At 45.0% G+C, this 22,775-nt stretch overlaps 1 protein-coding gene across 1 annotated transcript in view; it reads left to right on the forward strand.

The window, feature by feature from the left end:
• The window catches only part of GMCL1 (germ cell-less 1, spermatogenesis associated), a 1,627,466-nt gene that overhangs the window by 443,767 nt on the left and 1,160,924 nt on the right, over positions 1–22,775 (forward strand). Inside the window, exon 7 of the mRNA XM_044083130.1 lies at positions 10,496–10,561. Coding sequence (XP_043939065.1) covers positions 10,496–10,561 — 66 coding nt within the window. The remainder of the gene's footprint in view (positions 1–10,495; positions 10,562–22,775) is intronic.

The raw sequence follows: 22,775 nt of genomic DNA on the forward strand, positions 1-22,775 counted from the left end.
AGGTGGCATCCAAAGCTAAACTGGACAGTAAGTACACCAGTCTTTTTTCCATGATTTTCAAACTAAGGTGAATATACGCTTCATATGATAGATGTCCATCTCCAACTTAAGTTTTATCTCCATAAAACTAAACCTTTCAGAAAATCAGATCAACTGGTTGTGGCATTCTCCTAGCCTAAACTGGGCAAAGCACTAGCTAAAGTTAATCTGTCTAGATGCTTTTCTTGATTGTATTTCATTCATGTACAATAAAAAAAGATTTGTTTCTACAATCTGAACAAAAGCTCATTGCACGAGGAAAGTAGCAACCTCTGCAGCCATTGCCAGTAGATTACATATTGATGACATCTGTGCAGGAGCTACTTGGTCAATAATTCATACGTTTATATCCCATTATAGACTGGATAAGCTATCTAGATCTCATTCATCCTCAGGCATGTCCTTTCTTAGGGTCTACTTCTAAATTTTGAAGTTTTAAAACTTCGAATTTCTTATGGGCAAGACCATAAGATAAAAGTTTTGAAACTTTGAAATGTAAATAAAAATATAAAAACAAGAAAATCTTTTTTTTTAAATATGTTTTTTCAGGGAGCAAGCCCCCTGCACCCCCTGCTAATTAAATATACCAACTCTGAGATCTCACTATAGTGAGGAAAACGGTAAATATACTGTTCTGTGCTGTACACCGATCTCCATTTAAATGGTTCAAAGTTTCAAAACCTCAATCTTATGGTCTCGACCATAAGAAATTTGAAGTTTTGAAACTTCAAAATTTAGAAGTAGACCCCCTTTCGTGATACAACCTGGGTCTTTATGCTTGGGATCTGTCCCATAAGTGAATCGGATGAAAATAGACAACACTGGATATGAAAGTTATGTACTTACCGTAGTGATAGAGCCATATTGTCTTATTTTTGTACAGTTCAACATCTTCCTACCTGTCTCCTGTCAAATTGTCACAAATAGGACTCTGTCGACATTAGCATTCCCTGTGTATGAGGAGTCGCCGCTGTGTCTTATAGCCCTACAAATTTTTCTATCACACATTTCGGATCTGGTCCTGAGTGAGGGTTATTTCACTAGCATATAATTGCAGTGGTTTACTTTTGGATATATTTTTCCTCGGGCAGATTTGATCTGAAACAGAAATGTATAGTTTAGGGAATTATGGGTAGGGAAGGAATTGGAGCCCTGGAACCAAAGAGCTTCATATTTGGTGCCGAGGTCGGATCCAGTTGAATCCAACAATCCATAGTTAATCAGATGAAAAGCAGACAACATGGATCTATTGTTATTGGTAAATACATAACTTTCATTTTTGAGTGAGGTATTGTTGTTTGGGGGTAAATAACATGAGTTTGGTTTTGTTTAGGTTTAGAAGTTGGTTGGATTTTTTAGCCATAATTTAACTGCTGAGAAGGCATCCTGGATGATTTGTTGTAAGTCATTTAAGGATGGAGCTGTGTTGTTTATTGTAGAGTCATCTGCATACTGGATTAGTTCCTCATGATTTGTTGTATGGAATTTTATGGAAAGTAACCTTTTTAGCAGGCCGTCATGAGTGGGCTTTAAGTAAGGGTGTTTTTCTGCAGGTAATGCAGAAATGGGGTCTGCCAGAAATAGGCAGTTAGAAAGATTTTGTGCATAGGCCACAGAAGGCAAGGCTTGGAGGATGGACACTTCTTCTTTCAGTGGACAGATCTGTTTCTGTATGTCTTCCCTTTCATACCAGCCATCCCCAGGGTATTACTGAAGATTAGGAAGGAAGGGCCAATGGTGATCTTAATAGCATCTTTTTGACAAAGGCAGTGTTGGTTTACTTTGTTCAACAGCCTGAGCAATCAGAAATCTATTGCTACCTTGGAAGGCAAACCTGTTAACTCAGTACTGGAGTACCTTCTTACTCCCCAACCAGAGTACATTGAGAATGACAGCATGGATGATTTAGTCCTTTCTCCTCAATGATTCCTTTTCAAAAGGACATCCTGTCTATTCTAAAGGAGGCCTGAAAAGCAAAGTACAAGAAAATCTTGCATAGCAAAATGGAAAATATTTACTGTTTGGTGCCACTCAAGACGTCCGCTGCAACTAGCTGCAAAAAACACCCCTGGTGTTAACCTATTTAGCTGAATTATTTAACTCTGATCTTTCTCATTCTGCAATCACAATTCACACATTTGTCAGTTCTACCTGCCTTCCTATGCATCCACCTCTTTTTTCTAATCCCCATTTAAAACAATTTCTGAAGGGCATCATCAACCTCAGTTCTCACAGGAGAGACTACCTTCCTCTCCCTGGGATCTCAGTTTTGTTTTGGAGAGGCTTACCCTGCCAACTAATAGCCACTTCTGAAATCAGGTTTCTTTCCTGGAAAACTGCCTTTCTGGTAGCTGTTACCTCAGTCAGGAGGATCTTGGAATTGCACACCCTAATGTGCACTGAGCCATTCCTGATCTTTTATCCTGACTAGGTCACTTTCAGGACAGATTCTCCTTTATGCCTAAGGTGGTCACTGAAAGTATACTTGAATTAGTCTCTGCACCTTCCTCCCTTCTTTCCTAATCTTTAAAATGGGGAGAGTATGTTTTTCATTGACTAGATGTCCATAGGCAGTTCAGCTATTATTTGGACAAAAGTAAGAACATTAGAAAAGCAAACCACCTTTTTTGTGGCCTTTGCTAGAAACAAAGTAGGAAAGAGTATAAGCAAGCAAACCATTTTCAAATGGCTTTCAAGCTGTATTACATTTTTGTTTCAGACACCATGGTAAACAACCCACTGATCATATCAGAACACATTCCACCAGGGCTACTGTTGCGACTACAGCTTTTCTTGGGGGGGGGGGGGGGGTCCTACCAAAAAAATCGTGGATGTTGCCACTTGTTCGTCTGTCCACACCTTTTACCAGGCACTACAATTTACTCCAAGACCAGGGCCTGATTTGCCTGTGCTGTCATATAGGGTATTCTGGCTTCAGCATAATCTGTTTTCAACACCCACTACTTTGCTTTGAGAGTCCTCCCATATTGTTATTACTGCAAAACACATTGAAACAGTATGAACATAATAAATACATTTGTGTCTACTTACCATAAATGTAGATGTTAGTGTCTTCACTGTTGTAGTATTCTTTCCCACCCTCCTTCCCCTCTGTTGCCCCCAATGGTTTAGGGTGGACCCTCTCTCTTAATCCTCAGGATTCACCCCCCCCTTCATTAGTTTACGTTTCAGGTGCCCATTTTAAGGGTCCCATTGGGGACAGTTAGAGTGCCTTGTACTTCTGGCCTGGAACTCAAGTGTGGAGCTCCAGTTTCCATGGGGCAAGAAAGGCCTGAAAACATGGCACCGGACGATTATCCTTATACAAAAAGGTATCCTGATGTCAGGCACAAGCTGACTGCAAGCCCTGAAGGAGGGGAATAACAGTCTCTGGTATTCAGGCTGGCCAAGGGCTATCGCAGCATGAATGTCACATATTGTTATTACTACAGCAGTGGTACATTTATGGTAAGTAGGCAAAAGTGTACTTTCTCAGTCTGAGTATCAGTCAGTAAATATAGATATGTGATGCTTCCACTTTTAGATGAGTAAGTGCATTACAGCAAGTAGTGTTGTATTAGCCATGGAAAGATGCTTTCTTCCTTTTTGCAGTGAACTAATAAGTAACAAAGGATAAATGTAAATATTTCGAATCATACCTCTCAGCTGTCCCTGATTTTGACCCAAATTTTAGCTCTGTCCCTTTTAATCCCTCCAAAAACTGGTGACTTTTGGAGGAAAGGTGGTAAATTATACTCTGTAAATAATGACAATAATTAAGAGTTGTAGATTTTTTACTTCACAAAATTTATATTATTTAACATTCTATGTTAAGTTGTCTGTCTCGCCTTCATTCTTGCTGGTTGGGTTCGGAGCCGATCCTCGGCTCCGACTCGGCCATCTTCAAAAGCTCAAGAGCTGCTTACTGGCTCGAGGCCCCCTATATCCCATGATGCCTGGTGCTAGATACCCAGATCCCGTTTGCCGCTTCTGCTGCGAGGTTGTTCTATTGACTCAGGTCGTATAAAACTTTATTATTATCATTTTTTCTTGTCATAAAACTGTTAGTTTTAGTGTAGAATTAGTTGTTTAGTTAAAACTGTTGTATTTTAGCTAGTCTCTACCTAATCCTTGTTACTTCTCCTCAGAAACTCATTTTAATTAGAGAGTTCCCCTCCCCCCTTCTCTCCCTTTCCTTACCTCAGAAAGGTTTTCCGTTTAAGTTAGAGGATAACCTTTTCTCTCTATCTCCTTCCCTTAAAAAAAAAAAAAAAAAAAAAAACAACTCCCTTATTATCACTGTTAGTTGTTTAGTGATAGTTAACTATAGTTTTTTGTTTGTAGTAGTGCAGATATATACCTTGCTTGTAGTTTTTGGTTGTGGTAATTGTAGTGTGTAATTTTTAGTGGTTAGTTACCTTAACTTTTCTGTGTGTGTTCTCTGTTCCTTGGTTTTTCCTTCAGGATGTCCAAGGATCCTAAGCCGTCCGGATTCAAGAAGTGTGACTCATGCTGTCAGAAGATGTCTCTGACAGTTGGTCACACTTCTTGTGTTTATTGTCTGGGTGCCGTGCACCTCCAGGACTCTTGCTCCATTTGCCATGCATTCAGTCCAATAGTCCTGCAGGAGTGCAAAAACAAATTGATCCTGAGGGGTTTGCTTAATCCCCAAGATTCACCGGCTAAGGCTCAGCCTGTGAAATCTTTCAGGCCACCTAAACCTTCAGCTCCCAGTTCGGAGCTGTCGTTGGGTGAAGCTATACCATCCATCTTGGCTCCGGCTGGGACCGATGTTCCTCTCTCCCAGTTGGCTCCGACACGTTCCTCAGAGCCGTCTGAGAGTCGAAAAAGATCCAGGTCTCCTTCTCTGGAGTCTATTCGTTCGGCTCCAAGATCACCTCTGCTCCAGTCGGAGCGTAGTCATCGCTCATCCCACTCTTCTCGGTCCTCAAGACTTTCGGACCATGACTTGGAAAGAGTGGTCAGTAGGCTGTTAAAATCGGAGGCCCTAGCCTAAATGTTGTCCAGCCCCTCTCATCAGGTGTTGGCTCCGTCCACGTCTGTAGATATTCCTCCTCTGACTCAGCCTTTGAGCTCGGAGCCAGAGTTCGTTGGGGTTCGAGTCGTGGAACCGTTGGCTCCGATACCTTCTCCTTCGGTTCCGTCATTGGCTCCGATACCTCCTCCTTCAGTTCCGTCGTTGGCTCCGATCCCTTCCATGGTACCGTCCCTGGAGGGATCTTGGTGCCAGGACTCCCTCGTCGGCTCCGAGGGGGCGAGTGGCATTGGACCCTTGTCAGACCCTGCTCTCCCCCTCGGGGCTTCGGCTCAGGTGAGCTTGGCTCCCCACATCTGCCTCGGAGCCATCCCCCTTGGTGTGGAGAGGGATTCTGGTTTCTTCGGAACCGGAGCCCTCTCTGCGTCCAGGCAGGGATGCCTTCGAGGTGATGAGGAGTGTACTGGCCCCCGAGTCAGTCCCACGATTGACCCCATTGGCTCCTCCCCCTAGGTTGCCTGCGTCAGTCTCTGCCCCTCTTCCAGATCCCAAGCGTGGGGATCCAGTGCTCCAGGACACCCCTTTGGGTGTATCTTCCTCTTCCAAGGCCTCCCCTGATCATTCAGAGGAGCCGCCCCGTAAGAGGAAATGCAAGAGGAAGCATGTTGACTCCCCCTGAGTCTGCCACATCAGATACCGACTTAGAGGATTCGGAAGGGTCCCCAAGATCCCCCTCTGAAGATGTCTCCTTCTCAGACATCCTTGAGATGCTTAGGCAGAGAGGGAACTGGACTGCCCTAAGCCCTTCCGAGGATGAGTCTGTATTCCTGGTTACGTTTTGATCCTGACCTTCCACCTCCGGGGTGTCTCCGCCTTTCAACCCACTGATGTCTGTGGTGGCTCGGAAGGCGTGGTCAGCTCCAGACATAGTGGAACCGACCCCCAGAAGACCTGCCACATTCATTACTGCACCATAGGACAAGCAGTTTTTGACCAAAGATGTCCCCGTTGATGCCATGGTGGTAGCGGCGGCCACAAAGGAGGAGTTGGCAGAAACTTGTTCATCTGTCCATCCCCCTAACAAGGAGTCCAGGACAATGGACAGATATGGGAAGCGGATGTTCTCTTCAGCGACCTTTTCCATGAGGTCCCTGAATTATTTGTGCCACTTTGCCCGTCTTCAAAGGGATCTCCTTAAAGAGCTTGGAGATACCGTCCAAGATCCATCAACTGAGGGGGCCGAGGCTAAAGCAGCCTCCCAGCTGGCGACTCTTAATTCAGTGGTAAACTCCTCCATGAGGCTCATTTCGTATGCAGCCGATGGTGTGAGTAGAGCCACAGGCACAGGCATTGCCCTAAGGAGACACGCTTGGATGCGGCTATGTAACTTTGCGGAACCTTTCAGAGCGTCTTTCACTAACACCCCCTTTGATGGTTCTTCTCTCTTTGGATCACAGGTGAAGGACACCCTTACCAGGTGTGAGCAGGAAGGCAAGACTCTCTGCCGTAGGAGTCCATTTTTCCACTCCTTCCAGACCATATCCCAAGGGTCAGAAGAGTGGAAAGATGTGATTCCGGAAATCCCAGGGAGCCTTGCCGGACACACGTGGTGAGTTCCCATCCAGGGGCAGAAGAGGGAACAATAATAGACACCGCCCTCGTGGCAGAGGGGGTCCGCAAAATCAGGGCAGCAGAGAATCCTTCTCTGGGAAGCCCTTCTAGCATCCCTGAAGGGTTGCCCGGCTGCCCACCTCTGGAGGCAGTCAGGGGAAGATTATCGCTGTACCCAAGAGCCTGGCAAGACATAACACAAGACACATGGGTACAGTCCATTATATCCGGAGGCTACAGAATTCCCTTTGTTTGCACCCCCTTAAGGTCAAACAAGTCCCTTCCAGATGTTCCACCCAATCTAAGGGACCAAGCAGTTCAAGAAGTCTCAAAACTTCTAAGAAAAAAGGCCATCCAGCAAGTCCCAGCAGACCAACAAGGATCCGGAATTTACTCAAGGTTCTTTTTGGTACTAAAAAAGACAGGGGACTGGAGACCCATTCTGGATCTGAGCAGACTGAACAGGTCCGTACAAAGAACGAAGTTTTGGATGGTCACGCTACAGTCCATTTTACCCTTCCTGGGTCAGGACAATTGAATGTGCTCTGTAGATCTTCAGGATGCGTACTACCACATCAAAATGGACAGACGCTTCAGAAGATTCCTTCACTTCTGGCTGGGAGCCAGCCATTATCATTTCAGAGCTCTGCCCTTTGGTCTCACCACAGCCCCCAGGGTGTTCACCAAATGTATGGCAGTACTTACCGCTCACCTGAGATGACAAGGATTCCAGGTGTTTCCATATCTAGACGACTGGCTCCTCACTGCTACCACCAAGCATCTCCTTCTGCGAGCCAGAGACTGCACTGTCGAGACTTGCTCCAGGCTAGGTATCACAATAAATTTCGAAAAGTCTGCATTGTCGCCCTGTCAATCTGTCACCTTCATAGGCGCAAATTTAAATACCAAAGACATGTCAGCGAGCCTTCCACCAGACAGGGTATTAGTGATTTGCCACCATGTGAAGATTTTATTAGCATGCAAAAAAATTCAAGCCAGGTTTGTCCTCCAAACTCTGGGTCTCATGGCAGCAACGATCATACTTGTCCCTCTAGCTCATTTTCACATGAGGATTCCCCAGTGGCTTCTTTTCACCCAATGGTCCTTCCAGCAGCTTCCCATGTCTTACATGATTATGACCACACAAGCATGCAAGAAGTACCTTGCGTGGTGGATGGTCTCCACATCAATGTCCCACGGCAGACCATTTGTACTCCCCCCTCCAGTTGCTACGGTGACCACGGACGCCTCCCTGATCGGGTGGGGGGTGGGGCATTATCAGGGCAGAACAGTCCAAGGCACCTGGCAACCTCGCGAGTACCATCTGCATATAAACTTCTTGGAGATGAGGGCTGTGCTCTTAGCATTGCAAGCTCTTCAGGACTCTCTTCCTAGCGGGACCATTGCAGTTCAAACGGACAATATATCAGTAGTGTGGTACATGTCGAGAAGCACTCAGACTCTGGCAGTGGGCGATCTCTTCCCAACGGTTTCTGATCACAGGCTGAGCAGAGCAATTCTCATGCCTCACGAGAGGTTTCTGAATCAGGTAGTTGCGGACCAAATCTTCCGCAAATGGGGCCAACCTTGCTGCAACCTTTTTGCAACTCCCTTCAACAGCAAGTGCAGCAATTTCTTCTCTCTTCTTCCACTTCCCGGACATTCCACCAGAGACGCTCTAGTCCACAATTGGCCTGAGGGATTTCTTTATGCATTCCCTCCTTTTCCCCTAATCCCAAAGCTAATACAGAAAGCTACCGTATTGGGCTGCACAATGATCCTCATTGCTCCTTACTGGCCTCGACAAATATGGTTCCCGTTCCTGCATCGCCATCTTCTCGAGCAGCCTTGGACTCTGGACCTAGTTCTAGACCTTCTGATTCATCAATCGGGTGGGCTGCACCAATCCCTGCGATCTCTCCAGCTCACTGCTTGGTTGCTCCACTTCCGACTTTAGCCAGGCTTCCAGATATCTCCCCCTCTGTGCGTGAAATCATTTTGTCATCACACAAGTCTACGACTAGAAAAACTTACGCTAGTAAGTGGAAACGTTTTTCTTCCTGTGCAGAGGCTAAGAGTATAGACCCCTTTTCAGCCCCTGTACACCACATTTTGGAATTTCTTGCAGAACTTTTCCATGCTGGGTCCGCTTCTGCTACGATTAGAGTTCAGTTAGCTGCAATTTCAAATTTTCACATTGGCCTGTCGGAAAACAATATCATGTCTCATAAGCTATGTAAAGCCTTTCTCAAAGGGACCACTCTGCTCAGGCCCCCAGTGAGAGATCCTCCACCACCGTGGGATCTAAATTTAATTTTAGCTTCTCTAATTTTGCCCCCTTTTGAACCTGCAGCTTCTTGTTCCTTGAAGTTCTTATCTTGGAAAACCCTTTTTCTGGTAGCTATTACTTCAGCCAGAAGAGTTTCGGAACTTCAGTCTCTTTCTATCCGTCCTCCATACCTCATGTTCCACAATGACAGGGTTGCTGTCAGGACTAATCCTTCCTTCCTTCCTAAGATCTCTTCAGAGAATAACTTAAATCAGTCCATAGACCTCCCAGTGTTTTTTCCTGACCACTCCAACAGGGCGGAATATAAGTTGCATCAGTTAGATGTTCACAGGCAACTATGCTTTTATTTGCATAGAACTAAGGACATTAGAAAATCGGACCAACTTTTCCTGTCTTGTGCTGTGGGTAAACAAGGTCCTCCAGTCTCCAAAGTAACCTTATCCAGATGATTGACGTCTATCATCACATTTATATATCAACTGAGGAATAAAGAATTGCCAGTCAAACCAAAAGGTCACTCCACCAGAGCTTTAGCCACTTTGGTGGCCTTTCAGGCTAGGTTGCCCATGGAATCTATTTGTGCTGCAGCTACGTGGGCCAACCCGCATACTTTCCTTTCACATTACAAGTTGGATGTGGTTTCTAGGAGCAGAGCTGATGTTGATTCCACTGTTCTGAAGAGCCACCCAGGACTTTGGGTGCTAGGGACGCTGTCCCAACCAGCAAGAATGAAGGCGAGATAGACAACTTAACATAAAGAAGTTATGTACCTACCATAACGTTCCATGTTAGTTGTCTTCTTCTCGCCTTTTTTCTTGCGTCCCACCCTCCATCCCCCTATCCCAGTGGATCGAGAAGAGTTCCTCTTGATTTTTCACTGGCTGAGTCTTCTCCGGCTATTCCTTTCTGACTAGTAGTCTCTCCAGTAGGATTTATGCATTCTAGGATAGGATTCCTTTGTTATTATATCTGCAGTTAGTCTTACCAAACGAGATCTGGGTATCTAGTGCCAGGCATCATGGGATATAGGGGGCCTCAAGCCAGTAAGCAGCTCTCGAGCTGTTGAAGATGGCCGAGTCAGAGCCGAAGATCGGCTCCGAACCCGACCAGCAAGAAAGAAGGCGAGAAGAAGACAACTAACATGGAGCGTTATGGTAGGTACATAACTTCTTTTTTATTCTGACACCGTCTGAAGTTAATAGTACTAATATTTTTAAAATGTCCCTGATTTTTAATAGATTTGTCCCTGATTCTGTTGACATTTGTCCCTGATTTGTTGAAAGATACGTTTCAAATATGTAGAAAGACAGAAAATAATTTGACAGTATGCTGTGACTTCTCCACAGAACTGTACTTTCCCACTTAGATGGTAACAGTTGCTGTGTTATATGTAACACTCAAGTGAGCAGTCCTGTATAAAGAATCAAGTATAAAAATACTGTTCTCTGGGAGTATATCTTACCAGTAATAGTACTAAATGAAGCTCCTTACCAGCATAGTCATGTGAAAACATCTTACTGTTGTTTTATAGTAATCATTTTTTTTTTCTATCATTACAGGTGTCTAGAGTGGCTGTTAAATAACTTGTTGACTCATCAGAATGTTGATCTCTTCAAGGAACTCAGGTGAAATAAGCATATAATATCATATAAGACCAATGCATATAGTTCACACCTTTTCCTTTGTAGAAGAGCATTCATTACCATTTCTAAAGAGCTGGAAATGTTCATCCTTGAATCACTGCTTGAACAGAGCTAATAAATAGGACAGTTTGGGTGTCAAATACTTCAGATCTTTCTTGCCATTCAAGTGTGATCTTTTTTGCTGTCTTCATAGGAATATCAGTCATCTAGTCTTCCTTCAAGATTGGGCTGGTACGTTTCCTTTGGGGGAATAAACTTTCTTCATTATATTATTTTATGAGGAAAAATATTGTCTGGAATTAAATTTGGTAGGATAAGAGTCTTTCATAGACTGTCTTGTGACTTGAACTGCTTGAGTGACTGTGACAGGATTTCTGTTTAGAAAACTTAAAAAAAAAAAAAATATTGAGCTAAAGTTTTTTCTTTATGTATTTTACTAATTAGTTTTAGGGGCAATATATTGTGTTTGTTGAGGTTGATATTGTTTTTGAGGATTTTAACACTGTTTCTAAAAAGGGGTCATGATCACGTCATAATAGCAGTGTTGGTCGGGGCTTTCACTTATTCTTTTTAGCTTCACCATAGAAGATACTACAGCTACTGCAGTGTTCCCTTTCTCTAGACACAAGAAAAAGAAAATTATTAAAACGCTTTTGCCTGTACAGCATCAGCTCCTGGTGGGTGACTCTAGAGTGGCTATTACAGGGTTCTCAGACCACCCTTATTTTACTTCCGATCCCTCTTGTGGTCTTCCCTGAAAAGCCACCATGGATTCAACCATATCCTGTACAGCTGTTGGGTTTCCCTCCATGGGAATGGGAAAACCACTTGAGTCAATGTCTGGGGGGGGGGGGTAGGAGATGTTTTGCCATGTAGCCATTCTAAGGTACCTGATTTCCAGGCTAGTGGTCCTTCCTTCAGTTTGTTTGATACTAGTGAGTCCCCTAGGAAAAATAAACGGAAGGTTAAATATTTGTCTTCTCATTTCCATTTTTACTTAGGGAAGAATGATTAATTAGGTGTAGCCAAGGGCTTGTTGCAAGTCTTTAATTCATTTATCTCTGATTCCTTTTTATCTTGGAAAGGGAAAAGATCTCTCTTTCTCTCTCTCATATTGAATTCCAGTCAGGGAAAGAAGGAGGCGACTGGGAGGATGTTTCTTCTGTTCCTTTTCTTCAAGAAGAAGACTCTGATTCTGAAGCTATTGATTCTTCAAAGTCTCCTCTGGTGGAATTGCCTTTTCTTGATACTTTACCACAATGAAGGAATTATTTCAGTGAGAACAAACTGAAATTCTAGTTTCCTTACAAAATATTGTGATCTATTACAACTGAAATATCCACAGCCTACAACTATTCCTCCAGTTTTACTTGTCCTTGATGATGTTTTTATCACAATCTGCTGTATGTTTGACTGTCGGGCTTCTGCCACTAAGAAGTTTGATATTTTATATAATGTTCCTCAGACTCCTAAATATATTTTTCTAACCCAGATCTGATACTGCAGAATTTCTTTGCATAAAGCTACTGTAGTTAAAAGATGTTGTAAATGCTAATCCTATTCCTTCAGATAAAGATGGCAAGGTTTTTGATATATTTGTTAAGGAAGTCTACTACTCTGCTAATTTGACTTTCAGGATTTCAAACAGCCAGGCTCACATGTTAACATTTTACTGGCATGGCATCTTTTGATAATCTGAGGCAGTTTAATGCTTTATTGCCCTGTTCTGACTATAAAGAATCTTTTAATTCCATTGCGATTTCTGTGTACCAAGTAAACAGGCATTCTTTAAAATGCTCCTCTGATGCAGCTTTCACAATGTCTAGAGCAACTGCTACAGGATCTGATGAAGTTTGGTTATGCTCTGAAAATCTCCCTGAAGATATTAAGGCTGAGAGTCTCATTTGTCTCTTATGTAAAGATGTATTGTTCGACCCTTCTGCAGCTTCGGTCCTGAAAAACGACTTGATAAAAGTATGAAATTGTACAAGTGGTAACCCATATTTTTTAACCCTCCTTCTCCAAATTTGCAAAGAGGATTCCTTTCAATCCAGGTTATTCAATCAAAAAGCAAAATAAGCAGTCTCAGCAAAAGTTTGGTAAACAGTCATTTAAGAAGCAATGGCAGGGAGGCTTCAGAAAGAAAGGTAGAGCTCCCCAAAACCAAGGACTGTCTAAAAAGTCAGATTGACTATTCATGTCTGTTGGTTCCATTCCCTTTCCACTATAGCAATCTTTTAAACCTTTCCCAAAACCTGAATTTGCATCTTCCTGTGTTAGACTATTTTGGATATGGGGGTACTGAGAGTTCTCAAAGAAGGTTACAGATCCTTTCCTCCTTTTCAGGGGATTCACAGTCCAACCACAAATGAGGCTTCCTTGTTTCCTTCAGTTTTACAAAATATGCTGTCTCAAGGAGTCATAGAATCATTGCCCCCAGATCGTGTGTGAACAGGTTTTTATTCAAGAATTTTTCTTGTGTCAAACATCAAAATACTGTCCCTTCATTCCTTGATATCTTATTTCTCCATTATTTGGTAACTCTGAACATAAAGGATGACTATCATCACATTTCAGTTCACAAAGATTACAGGTATTTTCTAAGTTTCTTTGCATTCTGCTCACATTTACAGTTCTGCATTTTCCTTTGAGCTTTCTACAGCACCAGCTGTATGTACAAAATTCCTAGATTTTGTAATAGCTCATTGCAAGATGCTGGGCATTCAAATTTTTCCATATTTGGATGATCTTCTTGCATTTTCAGAGTCATATTCAGAATGTTAGGAATCCATTTCCTGGGTCAGACATCTCTTTCTCAGTCTGGGATTCCAGTTGAACATTCAAAACATATTCTCTCAATCCTCCCCACAGGATAGTTTTTCTAGTAGGGCTATTTGATGCATCTCTTCTGGGAACTTTTCTACCCCAAGAAAAAGTGCATCTCTACTTAGAGATGTTCCTGAGTTTTTCCAGTCATAGTCTATATTTTTTGCCAGGGAATGTCTGGATACTGGGATTCAATGCTTCTATGACTCTCATAATACCTCTAGTGAAGACTACACACAAGAAAAAATAATTGATTCCTCAAATCAGTCTGGTGTCAGTACCAGCACCCTTTGATTTTACAAGTTCCAGTCTAGGAATTTTTAAAAAGGGAGTTAGTGGTGGATGGACCAGTTCATTCTAAATCCTAGGCTACCCATTTCTCCTCCCGCTCTGACCCAGTCTGCTACAGTAGATTAACCCTGTTGGAAAACCTAGTCAACAAAAGCAAAATAAATTAAGAATACATTTGCTTGGAGAGCTGTAAAGGTGCAAGTGCTTGTGGGATAATCAGGACAGATAAAGTCACATAAATGTCAGAGAAATTGCCAGCCATAAAAGCTGTCAAGTCACTTCATTTTTGGCCCCAAAGGGCTCTTCAGGTCATTACAGCTAACCATGTGCAGACTCGCTGTGGTAGCTTGGAGTTGTGCAACTCAGCAAAATCTGTAACTTCTGCCAGCTTGTATTCAGTAGAAAAGCTGTGAAGTTGAGAAGGACCAGGGCAGACCCTCATAAGTGGATGTTGAACAAGGGTTTTTCTAGGAACTGGTCCAAATGTGGGGAGTTGTTAAAGTAGATCTGTTTACTGCCTGACAGAAAAGAAAACTAAATAAATTCTGCTACAGAATTCCTTCTAAGGAAGCCTGGAAGATGGGTGGTTTTTCATTCACTTGACAGGAATCTTCATCTGTGCTTTTCCACCATTTCTACTAAACCCAATTTTTTTCTGAAAATTCAAAGTGGCTGTCCAAAGATAATTATGATGACCAAATTTTGGACCAGGCAACAGTGGTTCTCCCTTCTTTGGAAATCGATTAGGGGAAGTTACCACACACTCTTAAACAGACTGCACTTACTCACACAAGATGGGGTTGTTTACTATACCATGCCCTGAAATCTCTTCAGCTGATTGCCCAGATGATAGAATTTTGATACCTTTTTCTGAGGATGTGCAGCACTACTAATGGAGGCAAATAAACCTTCTACTAGAAAATGTATATGGGTAAGTGGAGATATTTTCTAATTTGTGTCATAGTAAAAACCAGGACCATTGTAAGGCCAGGCTCCCACTGGTTCTTAAAGAACTGTCCTGTGGCCTATCTTCCATCTCTGAAAGTTCAACTGTTGGCCATCTCTCTCGTCTCTTCTCTTTCTCAAGTCATGCAGTTGTTGAAAGAAGTTTTAGACGTCCATCCTCTTAGCAAACAAATGATATCTCTTTAGGATCCAAATTTTATGTTGGAGAAACTTACATTTTCTCTATTTGAACCAACTTATCAGGCTGATTTGGGGCTCTTAACAGAGAAGACAGTGTTACTAATTGCTTTGACTTCTGTAAGAAGGGTATGTGAGTTACAAGCTTTTGTGGCAGGTCAGTCTTTATTGTTTTCCATAAAGGTAGGAGTTTTTTTTGAGAGCTAATCCTTCAGTAATGTCTAAAGTGGTTTCAGAGTTTATATTTTGCCAGTCTATTCATTTCCTGTTCACCTTCCAGAACCAAACATTAAGGGAGAAAGGATATTACACATACTGGATGTCTACAGACAACGTGGATACTACATTTGCAGAACTAAATCCTTCAAGAAAGCTGGCCTGCTGTTTTTCTCTTATGAAAGTAAGATAAAAAGTCAAAACTGACTGTTTCCAGATGGGTTTCTCTTGCTGTCACCTTTTGTTGTACCACCACAACAAGCCTTTTCCAGGTAGTGTTAGAGCTCAGAATTCCAGGGCCTTGATCTCTTGTGTGTCTTTTTGGAAAGGGGTGGACTCCAGAAGTATTATAGAGGCAGCTACTTGGTCCTCTGTCTATACTTTTACAAAACACTATATTCCTTTTCCAGGTTTAAAACAGGTTTTGGGTGGACCATTCTGCAGGAGCTCCTGGACCCTCGGTCTCTCTCCACCCACTCTCTCTAAGCTTTGATAATCTACCCATGTAGTTTAGGCTGCTGCACCACTGATCTAATGGTGAACATAGTACAGTTGTGTAAGTGAACTTACCATAACAGTAGATGCTTGAATAGGTTACTATTGCAATAGCCCCTCCCGTATTAATAAGCCACATCTGTTGCAAGGATATGGATTTCTGTGTATATTTGAATGTGTGTTATGAAGTATATTTATCTGTATAGATAGTGGTTTCAGTATCTACTTTACTTTTCCTAATATACTGTGGTACCATCAGGGTTCTAGCCTCCCATTTTTCATAACAAGAAAGCTCTGAAGTGCTTGTTGCCCAACCATGCTGTTTATAAATCTCTGTTTGAGCTTGGTGATGGTTTGTTTGTGTGGAAGGTGCCATAAAGCTTTGAGTACTGGCTGGCTCAGGTTGTCCTTGGTAGGAGCATCCGATACAAGTTAGGCTACTGCAGCAGAGATCTATTCAAACATCTACTGTTAAGGTAAGATCTGAAGTAGGAATGTTCATTTGTCAGCAACCTGTGGGTTACGGATCCGATATCGGATCCGAGCCGGCAACTTGTTTCAAGCTAATGGATCCGAGCTCCTAGCCCCTCCCTTCACCCATAATCCCCTGCTAACCCTCCATGACCTCAGATCTAGTTTGCCGCGCTTGTGATAGCTGGATCCTCTTCAGAGCTCCGCAGATAAGTGAAAAAGTTACCTTTTTTTCTACATTTTTCGTCAGAATTTGATTTTTTTATTAATACTTTAAAGTGTGTATGAATTAGGTTCCCTATATTTTTAATTAATACCCTCCCTTTGCTGGTCGCTAGTGTGTGAGTGTGTGTTGAGTGTCTTTTGGGGCCTGTGTGTGTGTGTAGTTTTTTTCCTTTTAGTTTTTAAAAAAAAAAAAAAAAAAAAAAAAGGGAATGGCTGAGGCCCCAAAAGCCATATTTTCTAAATGTACCGAGTGTGGCCATAAGCTCTCCCCGGCTGATGGCCACACTCGTGCTCGTGCCTTGGGGTTGAACACCTCACCTCGGGCTGTACTATCTGTGCAGCGTTCAACCCCAGGGCACTGAAAGAACGGAGGTCAAAGCTGGTCCTGGCGGGACTTCTACCCCCGGATTCAGCTTCGGCCTCCGCTACCTCTGCTACTCCTGTGGCTCCATCACAGCCTGTGATGGTTGCCACTCCTGCCCCCCTGCCTCTGACTGGGACTCAAACTCCCGCTAAAGTGTCGGAGGACAGGGAGGCCAGGAGGGAGAAACGGAGGGAGAAGCACCACAAGCGGCAGGCCGAGACCTCTGTTTCGGCCCCGCCAGCTAAGCGGGCTTCTCCCTCCTTTGCTTCTAGGTCTCCTCCTCCTCGGCTCCGATCCCCTTCTTTCTCCCCGGGGCCCGAGGAGGAGGAGACCCGATCTCCGTTGAGGTCATCGAGGCGGCATTCCAGGCCTGCCTCGGTGGCCTCTTCGAGATCCACATTCAGTTTATCTGATGCAGACTTGGACCGGATGATGCGAAGGTTCATCCAGGCCCAGCTGCAGATGGGAGTGCTCTTGCCTCCCCCCCCCCTCAGGGGGGGAGCGCGACACCTTTTTTCCACCCAATTGCTCCTTCTCGGACCCGCTACCCGGGTTCGGAGCGCTCGGAGCTGAGCAGCCTTGGAGCCGGGGGTGGGTCGGCGCCGACAGTACTTGGTACTTCGGATCCGACCCTACCCTCGAGTCTGTCGGATCCGACCTCTCGGAGCCGTGGTCTGAGCTTCGGATCCGGGGGATTCAGTGTGCCTTCGGCTCCGTCCAGGTCGGAGCACACTGGTCCCTCGGATCCAACGGTCTCGGCGCCGGCTCCGATCCCTTCATCGGATCCGAGTGGGAGCCGACTTTCGGATCCATTGGAGAGTGGCTCTCCCTCGGCATTCGATGTTGTGGAGAGGGCTCTGTTGAGAGCATCCGGACCCCCGGTCCTTGCATCGACTCCTCCCTGCACTCCCTCTCTGCTGGGCCAGGCTTCCATCACCCTGCCAAAGGGACAGCCTGCTTTGATGTCACAGATAGTTCCATTGGAACAAGATGTTGCTGGCGAGGCCTCCTCGGACAGTCCCCCCGAGGAAGCTCACCGCAAGCATAAGTGCAAAAGGAGGCACGTGGACTCCCCTGAGTCCTTAACCGAGGACACGGACTTGGAGGAAGGGGAAGGCTCCCCAAGATCACCCCCTGAGGATGTCTCCTTTGGAGACATCATGGAGATGCTAAGAATCAGAGGTGGGTGGTCTGCCCCCAAGTCTTCCTCTGACGAGTCCATGTTTCTGGAGGCATTCGAGGCAGGCCCGTCTACCTCCTGGGTGTCCCCTCCAGCCGATCCCCTGGTGGACCTTATTACCACCAGGGCATGGAAGGATCCGGACACCGTGGAGCCAATACCCAAGCGACCGGATAGGATTCTTAGCCCCCCCCTCAGACCAGTCACATTGGAGTAAGGGCCCCCCTGTAGATGCTATGTTGACGGCGGCAGCCACAAAGAGGGAATTGGCTCAGGAAAGTCCCTCAGTCCATCCACCGAGCAAAGAGTCCCGTTTGATGGATCACTTAGGGAAGCGAGTCTTTAGTTCAGCGACCTCCTCAGTAAGGTCTCTGAACTATATGGCACATGCCATCAGGATGCAGCGGGATCTTATCAAAGAATACGCTGCATCCCCCCCTGAGTCCATGTCGGAGGAGGATAAACAATTGTACTCCACCCGAATGGCCACTCTGAGATCTACTTCAAACACCTCTATGCGGCTATTGTCCCACGCCACAGAGGGAGCCGCTAGGGCCAGCGAAGCAGGCCTAGTCGTGAGACGTCAGGCCTGGCTCTGTCATTGCGACTTTACGGAGCCCTTTAAAGCGTCCTTCGCGAATGCCCCCTTTGATGGTTCTGCCCTTTTTGGCAAAACAGTTCGCGAGACGCTTGTCCAGAGCGAGAAAGACGGGAAGATGTTGTCTGCCGTCAGAGTCCGCTTCTCTGCTCCCCAGCGGTCCTTTTCAAGGAACCAAAAGGGTCAGAAGAAGATATGGTTCCGAAAATCACAACATTCCCAACCAGTCCTACCGTGGCAGAGGTGGACAGGGAGGACGTCGCCCTAGGGGCAGAGGGGCTCCGAGAAATTTCGGGTCCAGAGAACCTTTCTCTGAACAGCCTGCGCAGCAGCCCTGAGGGGTTGCCCGGCTGCTCCACTCTGGAGGCAGTCGGGGGGGGGGCGTTTTTCGAAGCATCTAGCGGCATGGGAGTCCATCACAACAGACCGCTGGGTGCTTCGCATCATATCCAGAGGGTACAAAATACCAATTCTCCAGGTCCCCCAATCCAAGAACCTCCCCGATGTACCACCTGATCACAGGGAGGCCGCAGCCGCAGAAATACAGCAGCTGCTAAGAAAAAGAGCCATCCAGCCCAACCCCCAAGACCAGCTCGGATTAGGGTTCTACTCCAGGTTCTTTTTGGTGCCAAAAAAGACGGGGGATCTGAGACCCATCCTAGACCTTTCCCGCTTGAACCTGTCAGTAACCAAGGAAAAATTCCGAATGGTCACTCTTCAATCTATCCTCCCCCTTTTGAGGGAGAATGATTGGATGTGCTCTATAGACCTCAAGGATGCGTATTACCACATCTTAATGGACAAACGATCCAGGAGGTTCCTTCGCTTCCGGCTGGGAGCCAGTCACTACCAGTTCAGGGTCCTTCCCTTTGGCCTCACCACAGCCCCCGCGGGTGTTCACCAAAGTGTTAGCAGTGATTGCGGCCCACCTGAGACTCCAGGGAATTCAGGTCTTCCCGTACCTGGACGACTGGCTCCTGACCGCACCAATAAGGCATCTACTTTGCTCAGCCAGAGACTTCTTTCTCCATCTAGCCCCACAACTAGGCATTACTATCAATGTCGGCAAATCCCTACTGGCTCCAACACAGATCATAGAATTTATAGGTGCCAGAATAAACACCAGAGATTTGCGAGCCTTCCTAACTGCCGAGAGAATCAGAAATCTTCAACTTCATGTGCGGGCTATCCTTCATTCAGAGGCTTCACCAGCGGAATTGATCCTGAGGGCACTAGGCTCCATGGCAGCAGCGATTACACTCCTTCCATGCGCCCGTTTGAACATGCGAGTCCTGCAATGGACTCTGTTAGTGCAATGGTCCTTCCTATCCCTTCCTCTCCACCATCCCATTGCTATCAGCAAGGCTTGCAGAAGGGCGCTACTATGGTGGCTCCAAGCATCAAACTTCCATATGGGCCGTCCCTTCTGCACCTCTCCCCCTATCGCCACGGTGACCACGGACGCTTCCCCCCTTGGGTGGGGGGGGGCATTACTCAGGCAGGACAGTCCAAGGCACGTGGAACGATACAGAGACCTCCCTGCATATCAACGTTCTGGAGATGAGAGCGGTGCTGTTGGCGTTGCAAGCACTTCAGAGCTTCCTCCCCGCAGGAACGATTGCAATTCACTCGGACAACATGTCAGTGGTCTGGTATATCAACAAACAGGGGGGAACCAGATCTTATCCTCTTTGCCGCGAAGCCATGAGAGTGTGGAAATGGGCGATCTCCACCAACCGCTTTCTGATTGCAACGCACATTCCGGGGAGGACCAACATCCTAGCGGACAAGCTCAGCCGCACCCTTCTTACCCCCTACGAGTGGTCTCTCAATCCTCTAGTAGCGAAGCAGATATTCGCAACATGGGGGCAATCCTGCTGCGATCTTTTTGCATCTCCATCAAATGCCAAATGCGACAATTTCTTCGCTCTAATCCCCCTACAAGGGGAATCTCCAAGAGACGTTCTGGTGCATGCTTGGCCACCCGGTCTACTCTATGCCTATCCTCCTCTTCCAATGATGATACAACTCTTACAGAAAGCCTCGCGGTTGGGGAGCAAGATGATTCTCATTGCCCCATTCTGGCCTCGACAAATTTGGTTCCCTTACCTGTGGTCTCACCTTGTGAATCACCCTTGGATTCTAGATCCCATTCTGGATCTCATCTCCCATCCATTGGACTTGCCAACTCCAAACCTGGACAATCTGAAACTGACAGCTTGGTTGCTCCAGTTCCACTCCTAGTTAGGACTCCCGGTATCTCTTTACCAGTCAAAGCCATCCTCGTGGCAGCACATAAGCCCTCCACCAGGAAGGTATATCACAGCAAATGGAAACATTTTTCCATCTGGGCGAAGCGCCGCGATCTAGATCCCTTTACAGCTCCTCTTCCATCCATTTTAGACTTCCTAACTGAACTCTTTCAAGAAGGTGCTAGTTGTTCAACTGTCAAAGTGCAATTGGCAGCCATTTCTCATTATCATGTGGGACATGATACAGGACCCTTGATGTCAGCCAAATTGTGTAAAACCTTTCTCAAGGGTACCTTTTTACTTAGACTGCCTGTAAAAGAAGCCGTACCCCCATGGGATCTTACTTTAGTTCTTCAAGCATTGACTGCTCCACCCTTTGAACCCGCTGCTTCAGTGGATCTCAAATTCTTGTCATGGAAAACAGCATTCCTTGTAGCCATTACTTCAGCGAAAAGAGTGTCGGAACTTCAGGCTCTTTCTGTAAAGCCTCCATACCTGATTTTTCACCCTGATAGAGTGTACCTCAGGATCAATCCCTCCTTTCTTCCCAAGATAGCATCAGAAACCAACATAAACCAATCCATAAATTTACCGGTTTTCTTCCCTAAATATCAAAGTAAGGGTGAATACAAGCTGCACTCATTGGATGTTCATAGGCAGCTTCGTTTTTATACCCATAGGACGGCTGGCCATAGACAATCCGACCAGCTGTTCGTTTCCTTTGCCAAATTTAACTTGGGGAAAGCTATCTCTAAAGTATCTTTATCTCGCTGGATTTCCCAATGTATCCTGCTAGCTTATCAAGCCTCGGGTAGACCCACACCAGAAGGAGCTCGTGCTCATTCCACTCGCTTCATTTCTACTTCTGCGGCTTTCAAGTCTAGAGTTCCTTTGGATGATATTTGTTCTGCAGCCACTTGGGCTTCATCTAATACCTTTATCAACCACTACAAGCTAGACCTGCTTTCTAGAGGGAGAGCATCCTTTGGCTCTGCGGTGCTTCGTAATATCCTTCCATGATGGCCACCCAGGGTGCAGGTAGCTGGGGACTCTGTCCCACAGGTTGCTGACAAATGAACATTACTACTTCAGATTTAGAAGTTATGTACTCACCATAGCGTTCCATCTGAGTAGGTAGTTCATTTGTCTGCAACCATCCCCCCTCCTTCCCCCTGACCTTCTTGGATCTATTAGTTTTAAGGTATCCTTTCTTGGATATATATGGAGAGGCAAACTCGATCTGAGGTCATGGAGGGTTAGCAGGGGATTATGGGTGAAGGGAGGGGCTAGGAGCTCGGATCCATTAGCTTGAAACAAGTTGCCGGCTCGGATCCAATATCTGATCCGTAACCCACAGGTTGCAGACAAATGAACTACCTACTCAGATGGAACGTTATGGTGAATACATAACTTCTAATTAATTTACACAGCTGTATTTTTTGTATCATAGTGTATTGCTATTTTGCTAGATGCTTCTTAAAAATAAGGGGGAATATTCTCCCTGCATGTAAGTTTCAGTGAGCTAAATGTTGTGCTTAAATGTATAGGCTGGAGCTAGTCTGTTAACTGTAGTCATGTCTGTAGTTTTGCTACAAGTGGGTTCTGTTTATTATCAGAATTGTAATGAAGAAAAGGGTTGGTTTCTGTTTTTGATGCTGTATATGAGGTCTGCTTTCCTTTCTGTGATGGCTGTTACCTCACTGATAAGCTTGTGGTTAGAAGCTAAATATTGGTGCCAACTAAGGAGCTGTAGTAGTTGATTAATGTCTTGGGGAGGAAGTTTTTTTTCATTCAAAAGTCATAGCTGGTTTAGAAAAATAAAATTTCTGGAATTCTGTTTTAATGGAACTTGGATATACTACAATATCCTGCAGTTTGAGGATTTTCTACATCACTGCAGGCATGAAGTGGGTGCCATACTTAGTCTGTATAAACAGAATAATTTTAAAAGTACAAAACTAGGCAAAAACTGAACTACCACGATCCAGGGAAAATAACGCCAATAAGAATAAATAAGTAAATGTAAAAATAGCAAAAACAATTGACAGGTTGGGTGCTTTCATCCATTACTTATCAGACATTATCAGAACAATTAATCATAGTTAACCAATCTTTTTATATCCTCTAAAAAGAAC

This window comes from Protopterus annectens, chromosome 9.part0 (assembly GCF_019279795.1).
Source record: "Protopterus annectens isolate FY-2018-M chromosome 9.part0, PAN1.0, whole genome shotgun sequence".
Taxonomy (NCBI): domain Eukaryota; kingdom Metazoa; phylum Chordata; order Ceratodontiformes; family Protopteridae; genus Protopterus; species Protopterus annectens.